This window comes from Monomorium pharaonis, chromosome 4, assembly GCF_013373865.1.
Source record: "Monomorium pharaonis isolate MP-MQ-018 chromosome 4, ASM1337386v2, whole genome shotgun sequence".
NCBI lineage: Eukaryota > Metazoa > Arthropoda > Insecta > Hymenoptera > Formicidae > Monomorium > Monomorium pharaonis.
The window spans coordinates 9,007,970-9,021,725 of record NC_050470.1 but is presented as its reverse complement, the minus strand read 5'-3'; the positions used below and the strand labels follow the sequence as shown (position 1 = coordinate 9,021,725).

The 13,756-nt window shown below is 28.2% G+C and overlaps 3 protein-coding genes across 5 annotated transcripts; all 3 read left to right on the top strand.

Annotated features, from left to right (window-relative positions):
• Positions 1–110: 110 nt before the first annotated feature.
• LOC105830806 (insulin-degrading enzyme) lies at positions 111–6,969 on the top strand. The gene is made up of 11 exons (XM_036286165.1): positions 111–1,327; positions 1,999–2,225; positions 2,610–3,110; positions 3,177–3,379; positions 3,460–3,687; positions 3,822–4,220; positions 4,454–4,563; positions 5,524–5,668; positions 6,175–6,285; positions 6,368–6,488; positions 6,680–6,969. Exons 2-11 carry the CDS (start codon positions 2,054–2,056, stop codon positions 6,898–6,900), a joined length of 2,211 nt encoding a protein of 736 aa, XP_036142058.1. The 5' UTR covers positions 111–1,327; positions 1,999–2,053; the 3' UTR covers positions 6,901–6,969.
• Positions 6,970–7,089: 120 nt separating this feature from the next.
• On the top strand, positions 7,090–9,595 carry LOC118645310 (insulin-degrading enzyme-like). The gene is made up of 3 exons (XM_036286167.1): positions 7,090–7,458; positions 7,972–8,181; positions 8,345–9,595. Exons 1-3 carry the CDS (start codon positions 7,153–7,155, stop codon positions 8,570–8,572), a joined length of 744 nt encoding a protein of 247 aa, XP_036142060.1. The 5' UTR covers positions 7,090–7,152; the 3' UTR covers positions 8,573–9,595.
• Positions 9,596–11,494: 1,899 nt separating this feature from the next.
• LOC105830805 (ubiquitin-fold modifier 1) lies at positions 11,495–13,740 on the top strand. 3 transcript variants are annotated; one of them, XM_012670404.3, is made up of 4 exons: positions 11,495–11,814; positions 11,948–12,004; positions 13,267–13,397; positions 13,479–13,740. In XM_012670404.3, exons 1-4 carry the CDS (start codon positions 11,810–11,812, stop codon positions 13,547–13,549), a joined length of 264 nt encoding a protein of 87 aa, XP_012525858.1. In that variant the 5' UTR covers positions 11,495–11,809; the 3' UTR covers positions 13,550–13,740. The 3 variants fall into 3 exon arrangements, 2 of the variants coding, with proteins under 2 accessions (XP_012525858.1, XP_012525857.1); XM_012670403.3 differs by lacking the exon at positions 11,495–11,814 and having other exon boundaries at positions 11,922–12,004; positions 13,479–13,712; XR_004963065.1 differs by lacking the exons at positions 11,495–11,814; positions 11,948–12,004 and adding an exon at positions 12,011–12,617 and having other exon boundaries at positions 13,479–13,496.
• Positions 13,741–13,756: the final 16 nt, after the last annotated feature.

Here is a 13,756-nt window from a genome sequence, read left to right as displayed (position 1 = left end):
TTGTTACTTTATAAACGTTTAAGTTTGAACTAAACATATGCAACACATATTGTGTAATTAAAATTTTAGGAATTATAATTATTTTTAAAATTCAAGTAAGTATATAAAAGGACAAACTATAAAAATTTGAACAAAGAGAATAAAATTTAAAAAAATTATATTCTCAAAAACAGATGAAGTATTAAGAGAATAACGTATAATGTTTTATCATTTTTTATAATACAAGAAGCTAATAAAATTTTATAATTAAAAATATGTATTATAAATATGTCCGTAACATATGATTACATTAGACGTACATTGATTGTAATTGTGTGAAATTGTCACCAGAGGCTCGATTCTTGAATGTATTCGTAAGAGAAACGTATTCGCAAATTCTCTTCTTACAGAAAAGTTGGAAATTTATTAACTATCACATGGCTTTTAACCAATAAACTTGCAACTTTTCTTTAGAGCGGGTATTTGCGCATACGTTTCTCTTGCGAATAAATTCAAGAATCGAGCCCCAGGTGCGTTGCTCCATCGAAATTCTTAGAAACACTAATTAGAGACTGACCACTACAAAATTCTATGAGAAAATCCTTGCATAATGCTAGACAACAAGCAGTAGGAACAAGGAAATAAAGAAAAAGAGAGGACGATTCCTATTGCCTATTGCCTGACATTGCACAAGGGCCTAAAGATACATTATTACAAGTCCGTGATAAACCATATTTATTTTTACAACACTGTCGATAAAATCGGAAATGGATGTGATTCGACCAAATTTGTACTAAAATTACATGGTGGGGCAGAGATAGATCTGTAACCACAGTCTGTAACGTCGTTTGCCCGGAATGACGAAAACTTTCTCACAGAAAGTACAAACTGCAAGTAAGAATACTGTCTCTTTATATTTATTATCAACTGCATAAACAGTACTCTGACTAAGAGTGATTCAGGTATGTATGTCACGGATTTTGAAAGTTCGATATTAAGATATAGAATTTGGATGTGAAAGTAATATGATGAGTCAAAGAATTGGATGAAGTTTTTCTTTCTTTACTTATCGAAAAATTTAATAATACAGTTTTTTTTCTTCAATATTTATTTTTTTCTTTTTGTGTTCTTAATTTGTTTTGTAGTGTTACAAAACAAAAATATACTTAAATGTATTTATTCGTTTAAACAATAAAAATACATTGAAATAAATTGTTGTTTAATAAGAACTACGAACTCGGCGGTTAGAAAAGATTATTCTGGAAAAAGCAGCCGTTAGAAAGAATATTTTGGAGTACGTTTTATTCATAACACACATTTTGTCCTCTACAGAGAAAACAAAGAGAACGTGAGTTCAATTTTGCGGAAATTTTCTTTGTACGTCTAGAATAATTTTTATAATATATAGAAAGTTAATTAACGCTCGCAAATATTTAAATATTTTTGTACGTTTTTTTATTTTTATTTTATGACTGTACAAAACAAACTTTTTGAATTTGTATTTATCTACATAAGACAAAATATATTATTAAAACTCGGCTCAAGATGAGCTCAAGAAGTATAATATATAATTTACGTATTTCTATAAAAAATTAAAATTGTTAACATAACTTTTTATAAATTTATGTAAATTGTAAAAACTCGTGATAAATGCAATAAATTGTAGTGAGTTATAAGAAATATTTATAAGGTTTTACAACTTTTTACAAACATTTTTATGAACGATATAATAATTTGTAGAAGTTGTAGATTTTTGTAAAAATCGCAATTTTTTACAATATTTCCACAAATTTTTACATTCGGGTGTAGTTAATTGTCGAAATTCTACATTATTGTTAAAAGCATTGTTGTTAGTACTTTTAATACTCAAAATAAATAATATTAATTACTGGCCAATTCAGTATTTGTCCAGCGTTACATTTTTACATAGACACGTGCTTTTACATCTTTTTTTCTTGTTATTATATTATAAATAAGTTAACAAATTTATTTTCTATTTCTTTTTTCATCCATTTAAAGATTATCCACTTGAAGACCTACTTCTTTTACATTTAGAAATAAAATTTCTGAATCCATGGCCAGTTTATCGCCTAATAAACGTGTGGAAGAGCGATATAACAATATAATAAAATCAAAAAATGACGACCGATTATACAGGGGTTTAGTTCTCACTAACAAAATGAAAGTTCTTTTAATAAGCGATCCAACAACTATCAAGAGTGCTGCTGCAATAGACATTAGTGCCGGTAATTATATTATTTCATTATTGCACATGTTATTTTTAGCAATTCTTATAAATCTTCCGATAAAATTATCTTATATTATGAATCATAACAAAAATTTATATATTGTATATAAAAAATGAAACTATTTTATCAACTTAGTCGAATAAACGTATTTCATACATTTTATCATGGTAATCTTTAGATCTTGTGCTTTTGCTTAATAACTTTGCTTTTATGAATTTACTAAACGTACTGACTATTTTTCTCTGCTGTGAGTCTCTCTATTATTTACATTTTCTCTATATTTCATGATACTTCGTAAATAAATGATTAATGCAGTGTTTTGATGAATGGTTATTGAATTATCGATCTCAAGAATAACTGAAAATGAAATATATGTTACAGGTTCCATATGTGATCCCGACTATCTCCCCGGATTAGCGCACTTGTGCGAGCACATGTTACCGTTAGGAACAAAGAAATATCCTGAGCAGAATGAATACGGAACGTATTTGTCACGGAATGGCGGTACGAGTAATGCATTGACTGGCACATATAACGCCACGTTCTTCTTCGATATATCTTCAGAGAAGTTAGAAGGCGCTTTGGATCGCCTTGCGCAATTTTTTATAGCTCCTCTCTTCACGGAAACTTTGGTCGAATTGGAACTAAATGCCATTAATTCGGAATACGAAAAAGATTTAGTAAATGATGAATATCGACTTAATCATGTGGATAAAATATTTGCGAGACCAGATCATCCGTTGTCAAAATTTACCATGGGAAATAGAGAAACATTAGACATAATACCTAAACAGAGGGGCATTAATGTTAGAAATGAGCTATTGAAGTTTCATAAAGAGTATTATTCTGCAAATATTATGGCACTTTGTATCCTTGGCAAAGGTACGTTGATAATTTATAATTTATATTCTATTATACGTTACATGAACAAGTAAATTTTCTATTTAGAAAGTTTAGATGAACTTGAAGAAATAGTAGTAGATCTTTTTTCTGAAGTACAAGACAAAGAAATTAAATTTCCAACATGGCCTGAACATCCATTCGATGAAAAACATTTTCACACTATACGGTACATTGTTCCCATAAGGGATGTGCGATATTTAGAAATTACGTTTCTTATATCTGATGTGTGGAAACATCACCTATCTTTGGTAGTATATTTTTCTTTTGGCTTTGATACCTTGCACAAATATTATATCAGTTCTTTTTAAATATAATTTTGTTAATATAGTTCCCGTACGTTTCTCATATATTTGAACATGAAGGAAAAGGTTCACTATTATCAACTTTAAAGGCCAGAGGTTGGTGTAACTCTTTAATATCTCACATAATTTATGGTTTTATCATTGCTTTTTATTTAACCGAAGAAGGTATTAAACATATCGAGAATATTGTTCAGCTGATGTTCCAGTATATCAATATGATTTATTTGAAGGGCCCAATTAAAGAGATCTATGATGTAATTAATGAAATAAAATTTAATTTTACATAAAATGATCGGCAAATTGCAGTATCATAATTTTCCGGACATTCTGTACTTTAGTAATTAGTACCACATGTTACTATATAAAATACCATGATTTACATTTTTAGATATATAGTCTTACTGTACAGAAAAAATTTGAATTCAAAGAAAAGTCTTTGCCTCTTGATTATGTGCGTTTTACGGTCGAAGCACTACAAAAATGTCCCATCAACAATGTTTTGTATGCAAGATATATTTTGACTGAGTGGCAACCGGACTTGATCAACGAAATAATAAAAACCTTGACGCCGCAAAATATCATTAGCATTTGTGTAGCCGCAAAAGCCTACGAACCTACAGCGAATAAAACCGAAAGATGGTTCGGCACTAAATATAAGGAAGAAAAGTTATCCAAGGAAACGATGGACATGTGGATTAACGCTGGCTATAACGAAGATCTGAAATTACCTTACAAGAATAAATATATACCCACTACGATTAATATTAACTCACAAATTAATAATAATGTAACTAAGATTACTTTTTGCAATATCTAATCTTTAAGTACCATTTTATTTAATCTTTAAGTACCATTTTATGAGCAAAATCATTATGAAGCGTAACAAATTTGTAATAAAAGTGACTTTAAAGTTACACTTTTGATTTGTTTTTACATACAGAATTGTCCTTTATCTTATTGATTTTGATTTCGTTGTCTACTTTAATGTTATTACACGTATTAACAGCTAATATTTTACAGGTAGGAAAATTTCCTATTATTTTGAAGGATACATCGTTCATAAGACTTTGGTATAAAAAGGACGATGAATTTCTCGTACCAAAAACAGAAATGATGTTCCATTTTGTCAGGTATACTATAAGTATAATTATAGGAGATACGTTCTAGCTAGATATAATATCGAATTATTTCTAAATAAAATGTTGAAATATTCTTCTACAAAATTACAACAATGAAATAATACAAATTATCGACAGATAATGATATAATGATGGCCTCAGATAGAATTGGCTGAAATTTTAGTGTGGTGAAGTCTTGACTGTCCTGATCGAAGGTCTCAATAGCCGAAATTCAGAAAATCTCTAGTTTCCGAGATATTTGGTGTTAAAGTTGAAAAAATTTTTTTAAAAAGATACACATGAGGCGGGCACCCCATACACAGATGCATACATACACGCACGCACGTACGCACGCATCACGCACATGCACACACACACACACACACACGCGCGCGCGCGCGCGCGCGTATTAGTAAGCGTTTCTAAAAAGATATGTACAATTAGGCATATCCGAGCCTTCTATATGCATGATATATAGATGTGTACGTAGAGATGTAAATGCATATATGTATATTTTCAAACATACTGACGATCTTAAAACTGTCTAATACGTATAAAAAAACCTTCCAAAGTTTTAAAAGCTCTAAAAGTAGGGCTTTTTCATTCATAAATCGTTATCGTTGATTTCAATGATTTGACACCAAATATCTCGAAAACTAGGCATTTTCTGAATTTCTGCCATTGAGACTTTCGATCAGGACTTCATCATACTAAAATTATAGCCAATTCTATCCGGAGCCACTTGTGTTTTGTACGGGGTTCTTTCTAATTATACATACTTTTTCTTCAAATATTATTATTTAAAGATTTATTATTTATAGAAAATATCTATAATATTTATAAAATATTTATAAAAAATATTTCTTTAAGTTAACTAAATTAATATAGTATTATACTATTATAATAAATCCTCTTATAAAAAATAAATTTTTCATAATTATATATAACGTTTATTTTATCTTTATTTTACAGCCCATTCGCTAATATAAGCCCTCTTAATTGTAATTTAACTTATATGTTTGTTCAACTTTTGCAAGATTCTCTTAACGAAGATATACATGCTGCTGCATTAGCTGGTTTAGAATCGAAACTTTCCTGTTGTAATTCTGGAATATTAGTAAGTACCCAGCAAAATAATGCAAACTTTGCGCAAAATTTATAGCAAACTCGAGCACACCTTTGCAACAAAATTGCGACAAGGTGTGTCCGCAAAAACCTTAGCTTTTGCTCATACATGCGCACACACCGTATGTGTGTGTGTGTGTTTTATTAATATTATTACACACACACACACACACACACACACACACACACACATACACACTGTGCGTTTTACACGTTTTACAATACGTTTTACATAACAGTATTTTATTAATATTATTTAAAAATAGATCGTTCGTCATTTGAATAAGTTATTAATCAATTTATTATTAAGATTAATGTAATGTTTAAAACAAACACTGTTTTATATGCATAAAATTTTTGCCTTATTCAGAAATTAAGTTTTATTTCTTATTTGTAACTTATTATTCATAAATATGCTCAAATTTATTTTTGTGTAATAACGTCTATTAAATGTTTTATAAATACACAAATTTAAGAAAAAGATTAATCATTTTCTAGCTTACTATAGGCGGTTATGATGACAAACAGTATCTGCTGTTGACAAACATCGTGAATCGAATGATAAATTTTAAGACTGATCCAAAGAGATTTGAAATCCTAAAAGAAAATGTATGTAGAATAAATGCAATAAAAAATCTTTTTTTATTTGATTATCAAATTAAACAGCATATTTATGTAGAATGTTTTACAGTATATTAGGGAATTGAAAAATTGGGCTACTAAATCGTTACATGAATATATATCCGTCTATCTCTTTAATCTATTGGTACAACATTCTTTGCTCGAAGAAGAATTATTGGAATATACTGCTCGTATGTGTAGAAGAAAACTCGTATTTTTTATTTTCTATCAAAGATTATTTCTTTTTCTTCTCAAAAATTTTTTTTACAATTTCATTTTATTCAGAATTACTTTTTTCCTTTTGAAACTTTTTAGCGTCATTTATTAATAACCATATTGCAACTAAAAATTTACCTTAATTAAAATTTTTTGTGGCACACAGATCTAAGTGTCGATAGACTCCAACAGTTCATACCGCAGTTTTTTAGTAATATGTATGTGGAGTGCTTAATATATGGCAACGTAACTGTAAAAGAAGCTATAAATATAGTTAGCCTAATTGAATCTATGTTGACAGCTAGAATGTCTCATCTAATACCTTTACAAAAGCAATTAACATTGAATCGTGAAATTAAACTAGACAATGGCAAGTGTATAACATAATAAAATCTCATTTATAATTATTTTAATAAAATCATTTTCATTAAAATTAATATGCTTAATAAATTTAATTTATATTTTAAGAGGCATAGTTTTTACATTTCGAAGAATTTCATTACTTATATTTTCAAACACAATTTAATATTGATATTAGAATCATTACAGATATAAAAATGAAAATATGGAAATAAAAAGTATAATTTATTTCAATTCATATAGTATTTTATCAATAATAAGATTTTTATTATAATATATATGTTTATTCCAGGTTGCCACTTTCTATTTGAAGCGGAAAATAAATTTCATTCAGGTTTTTTAACAACGGTGTACTATCCTACAGGGTTACAATCAACAGAATCGAATATGCTGTTAGAACTTTTAGCACAAATTATTGCAGGACCCTGTTTTGATATTTTGAGAACGACGGAGCAATTAGGCTATATAGTTTATAGTCATATATATAGACGAATTGGATCTCAAGGTTTGCAAATAGTAGTGCAAAGTAATAAACATCCGCAATATGTAGAAAAGCGGATTGATTTATTTATAGACTCCATGTTGGTATGTAGAAGAAAATTTATATAACAATAACATATATATGTTAATACATTAATTAATGGAACCGCGTTTTCTTTTTTTAATTAAGCGTTATTTACACGGAGCGACTTTCGACGCTTGTTGCTGGTGTCTTTTATCGCCAGCTTGTCGCTCTTCCAAAGAAATTTCTGACCGATAAAATTCGCTAGTATTAAACCATTTACACGTTGCTAACGAATCCGCCAGTGTTTTAGCGTTTTCTATTCGCTAAAAGAGCGAAAAAATTGGATAACTTTATGGTAGCGATTATTAAACGTCGTGACCTTTTAAAATTGTAGATGCTAACAAATAAAAAATCAGCGTTTTTATCAACAAATTCGCTGACAAATTAAGACGTGTAAATAACGTTTATCATACATATTATGTAACATTGTGTTCAAATAAATGTCATTACATTTACTATACATAAGTATGTAATAATATAAGAATATGTTTCCAATAAAATTTACATTTTAAATAAAAATAATTACGTTTTAGGATCACATATCTACTATGTCAGAAGAGCAATTCGAGGAATACAAGAAAGCCGTGACTGCATTACGTTTGCAGAAACCGATAAATTTAAGACATCAGTGCACGTTATATTGGAATGAAATTGCATCGCAACAGTATAACTTCGATCGAGTAAATATTGAAGTGGCCTTCTTGAAAACTATAACACGACAGCAATTACTCAATTTCTTTAAGGTAATCACTTATTTTACATACCGAATATATTAGTCACAGATCGAAAAAAAAGTTTTTTTTGTCAAAAAATGAATGAAAAATAGAATATTATTTTTTTCAAATATAATTTTAAAAAAAGATTGACTGGAAAAATCAATAATATATTTAATATATAAACCCCTAGGAAAATGTATATAGTAAAACTCGATGTAAATTGTCAATACATTTAATACCGACGGCAACAGAAAATAAATCACTTGATATCACAATCGAAGAAACTGCCGATTCAGCTAATGAAAATGTTAAGAAAATCGACGACATTATGTCATTTAAAAACAGTCAAACTTTGTATCCTCTAAGATTAAAACCGATCAAAAAAGATTTTCTCAGAACGGAACATATAAACTTCTAAGTTACAAAAAAATAATAATAAGCTAATAGTGAATTATATGAATGAATTTGTTTATTACGCATAATTTGAGAAGATATTTCACAAAGTATTCAATAGAAATTAATAAATTAATTATCAGCATATTTTATTATTAATATCAAAATATTAATTATTATTAATATTAAAATAATAATAATTATTAATATACATAATAATATTTCAATATATATTAATAATATATTAATAATAATTAATATTTGTAAAATATAGTACCAGACAGTATTTATGAAACATAGTAGACAAGTGTCTACCATGTTTTATGTACTTATATACTTCCAAATTATAAAGAGAATGGTAAGATGAAATAGTGAATAATATGAATGAATTTGTTTATATGCATATAATTTGAGGAAAAATTAACAAAATATTTTATAGACATTGATAAATTATTAGCATAATTAATATTTGCAAAAGCTAGTACTAGGCAGTGTTTATAATAAACACACATCTATCATATTTTACATACTTACGCACTTTTCCAAATTATTAAAAATTATTGAAATGAATGACACACAGACTTCCATTAATAGCTAAACTGTTATCATACTATAATTTAGTACTGTTTAACTTAAATAAAGCTGCTAATCGGAATTCTATAGTATATAGCTAGGGTGATAATCATTTGTAATACGAATTTGTTGATACGATCACAGATTACTGAAGTAATGTTTATAAAGGTCAGAGATTTTAAAAACGGGAAAAAATTCCAGAAAAATGTATAATTAAAAACCATGGTACATAAAAACACGTACTCTATACATGACTACTATAATTTCTATGACTCGACTGCAAGTGGCACTGGTTTCAATCTTGTAACGAAATTAACGGTCTAGCTATATTATATAAAAGTCTGTCGCATAATGAGATAAAATACAGAATTAAATAAATAAATTTGTTTATTGTTAATACTTACAACTTGACTAGTAACGTGAAAAAAAAAGTATTATTTTATAAAACATAATAATTACTTATTATTATAAGTAAATCAATATTTGTAAAATTAAATTGTATATTTTATCTACAAATATATTATAACATGAATAATAAACAGTTTATTATTGACGGAAAATTTTGTTATTTTATGAATCTTAATTGAATTTTGATTATTATGACTTTTATAGGACTTATATCAAATCCTATTAAATCTGCTATGAAATTGTTATATGATTTCGCATACTTTTGATATGATAAATTAATAAAAATTTTCCTCTATATGTATATACATTGTCTTATATATTTCTTTAGACAATTTTGAAGAAAAAAATGATTATTTTAAACATATTTTAAAATTAAAAACATAAAATTAATTAATTAGAAGTAATTATATATTTTTATCAAATTTCAACATCTGATAATTCATTTTCCATTGAAAACTATTTTTAGATTTATAAAATTTATTGCTATGTGTTGATATATGTATGAACTAAGCAATAATTATTGTAAAACTGTTTATATTGCAAATTGGTATTAAATGTTATGTGCATCTATTGAATTTTATTTTTTTCCAATCCTATCTTTATTTTTTTTAATAGAGATGTTTTATGTCATCTAAAAAATATTTTGCAAGGAAAGTTACAGAGTGTGTATTATGAATTCAAATATGCATTTGTGAATTTACGCATAATTATAAAATATATTACTTGATTATATATATATATTTTTAAATATATTATATATATAAGTAAAATTTCTATTAAAAGGAAATCTAATTGCGAATTCGCCATAATTAAAACTCATCTGTTTTATCAATATTCCCTATTTTAGACTAATCCTTTAATTATTTAGATTAATCTTTTAATTATCTTTATAAAATTGTAAAAGTCTTCTACAGAATTAATAAAGTACACAAAAATGTAGGAAAGAATAATCGAATTCATATCGAAATCAAAATGAATTTAATTTTTAGTACGTTACTGTCAATAATTTGGTTTTTTGAGGATTCAATTTATTTCAAATATTAACTCTCGCATTTAAAAGAATTCACTTATTGACTCTAAACATTCTTCGCAATAAGAGGCAATTAATGAATATTCATTTAATTCAAATAAATGCGAGAGAGCCCTTGCATTAAAAAAGATTCACTTCTTCTGCTATTTATTGTTATCGGATTTAGAGGCATACAAGATTTCATGGTTCTATTCTCAATTTCGCACTGAAAAGTATTGGCCACGTCCAAATCCAAGATTTTTGCAAAGCAAAATTCACGATAAAATCTCATGAATGCGAAACGCTATTTTTGAATAAGACATTTTATGCAGACTATACAACACACACACACACACAATTGGAACTTTATTTAAAATTAAATATATAATAATAAAAATTATAAATATATAATATTCTTTTATAAAAAATTTTTGAATCAGCTTTACAAAATTCTTTTACACAATCAAAGTTCTCACAGAAATGAAAAGAGCAAAAGACGATTATTATTAATCAATAATAAAAAATTTTTAACATAAAAATTAAGAAAATGTTTGTTATTGACATGAAATTATCCTTCCCGTAGGAAAAAAATTATGCAAAAATTATTGTACAAAAATATTTTTTGTGCAGTAATTTTTGCATAATTTTTTCCTGCGGATTTGCTCTTTTCATTTTTGTATATACTTTGACTGTGTAAACAGATTTGAAATTTTGTAAAGCCAATTTAAAAAGATATTTTCTGATAAAAATTGTTGGTGATCCTAATATTATTGAGGATGCTAAAGTATGTCAAATCTGGGGCTTGATTCTTGAATTCATTTGCAAGAGAAATGTATGCGCAAATACCGGCTCTAACAGAAAAGTTGCAAATTTATTGGTTAAAAGCTATACGATAGCCAATAAATTTCCAACTTTTATGTAAGAACAGAATTTGCGAATACGTTTCTCTTGCAAATGAATTTAAGAATCGAGTCCCTGATTGGGGTTGATAATTGTCTTCTATAAAATTAGTACGTACTTATTTCTATACTTCTTATAGTCAATGGTTGCTATCTTGCTATCCACGAATTCTGTATTAAATAGAAGTTAGGTTAGGTTAGGTTGCGAGTCTTATTGAGCTCATGAGGTGATTGTGATTGGGCTTGTTCAGCTTGGTGGCTTGGTGGCTTAGACATTGCAGTCTGTTACAGTCAATCACAAATTGATTGCAATTAGGAATAACTGTATCGTGCATCACATTTTATACAGTATTTATTCTACGCGTGAGCGATTATGGCGTACGTATTTTATAAATAAACATAAAATTATAAGAAAATGTAGATAGATTGTATGTGAAAAAACCATATGTTTTATGTCAGTTTAAGCAAAGGGTACTTATAACATTTTGATGCAAGGTTTAATGTGTTCCAGGTCCAAAGTCACATTCAAAATAACTCTCACGTCCGATCCCACTCTGCCATTTAAAGTGTAAGTGGCTGTTTATAGATAATGATGTTCTTAATTGCGTAGAGTAACAATGCAAGCCGGATCTGAAATTTTTAAGACTATCGACGCGTTTCTCGCGCTACTCCAGAGTCCAATTGTTAGTGAACAAATGACCGTGGAAAATGTGACGCGAGCTTTCAACTGTGCTCGTTTCGTCGAGGTCGCCATTGCCAAAGTACAGGCTGAAGACAAAAAGTTGCCCTTCGAGAAATGCCTACATCAGAAGCTAGAGCGAAAGTTATTTCCACAGAATCAGAACATTACATGTTCCGATCTAGAGAAAGCCTGTGACAAATTATTAGAATGTTACTTAAAAGATAGCAATGTACCTACAGAGATAGTAGACGAGTATCTGAAACTATACACCCAACATTTTGGACAGGACAGATTAAACGTCTTCTTGAAAGAGATGATAAGCAGCTCGGTTGCCATAAATATGATTATAGAATCTTTGGGGGAATTAGGAGTGCCATTGTCTCGCATGGAGGATGAGGCGTTAATTATGTCATGGCAGATGGCAATAGCTAATGGTGATCGAGATGAAGTAATGGAATGCATAAATAAGATGTTAAATGATGGTCACGTTTCACGACTGGTACACTTGACAGTTGAATCGCATGATGATACAATTAAAGAATTGGTTATACAAGCTTTCACCTCAAAACTAACCAACTATGATCCTGAGATATGCCTAGCATTAGTGGATACTGAAAAGAAATTGCTTTTAAGATTACTTCGCGACAACACTCGATTTTGCATAGATTTTGTCGATGCGATATTCTTCTTTGGGCGAAACATGTACCTCATGAATGGAAAATGGTGCTCAGATTTTAAATTTGAGTACAAGCATCTCTGCCAGATAGTAAAAGTTTTATTAAACGGCCCACGTGTAATTCGTGAACCAGTTTACAATAGAATATCCGCTGTTAAAACTCAACCAGACAGTGAGATATGGAATAATGTTGAAACTGATATTTTGAATTGATTTTCCAAATATTATTTTATAAAATATAAGATGTACTTTGTGTATCGTTCTACAATGTAATGTTTGCAAAAAAACAATAAAATAATTTTTAATTGCTTGTAAACTTGTTTTGTTAAAAAAAAAACCATATTTCCTTCATTGAGAAATATTTAAACTGTTACGAGAAATATATGTACTCTATAAGTTTGCGATGATATTTCGGTTATAATTTTGCCAACTTCTTGTCAGATAAAAATACGTATTATTTTATTAATTACAGACTTAGTGTACCAGAAAATACACCATTTACTGCTGTATTAAAATTTGCTGCTGAGGAATTTAGAGTGCCACCAGCTACGTCAGCCATAATTACAGATGATGGCATAGGAATTAATCCTCAACAAACTGCAGGTAAATCTTGTAATATATATTGCAACGTCTATTTATTTTAAAATATACGAGTATCAATCGTACAATTATTTATGCTTACAGGAAATGTGTTTCTTAAACATGGCGCGGAGCTCAGATTGATTCCCAGAGATCGCGTTGGATATATTAGATGATTTATATAATATCATATTTATGTTTATTGTCTCAACATATTGCATAAAAAATAATGGAAAAAAAAATTATTGCTCGCGAAATATTATAAATGTGCATATATATATAAATCACGGTTATATATGAACGTTATGTTTTCACAATAAAAACATTCCTCAAGCTTTCTGAATTAAATAATCTGAATTATAAGATATGTATAGATTTTAATA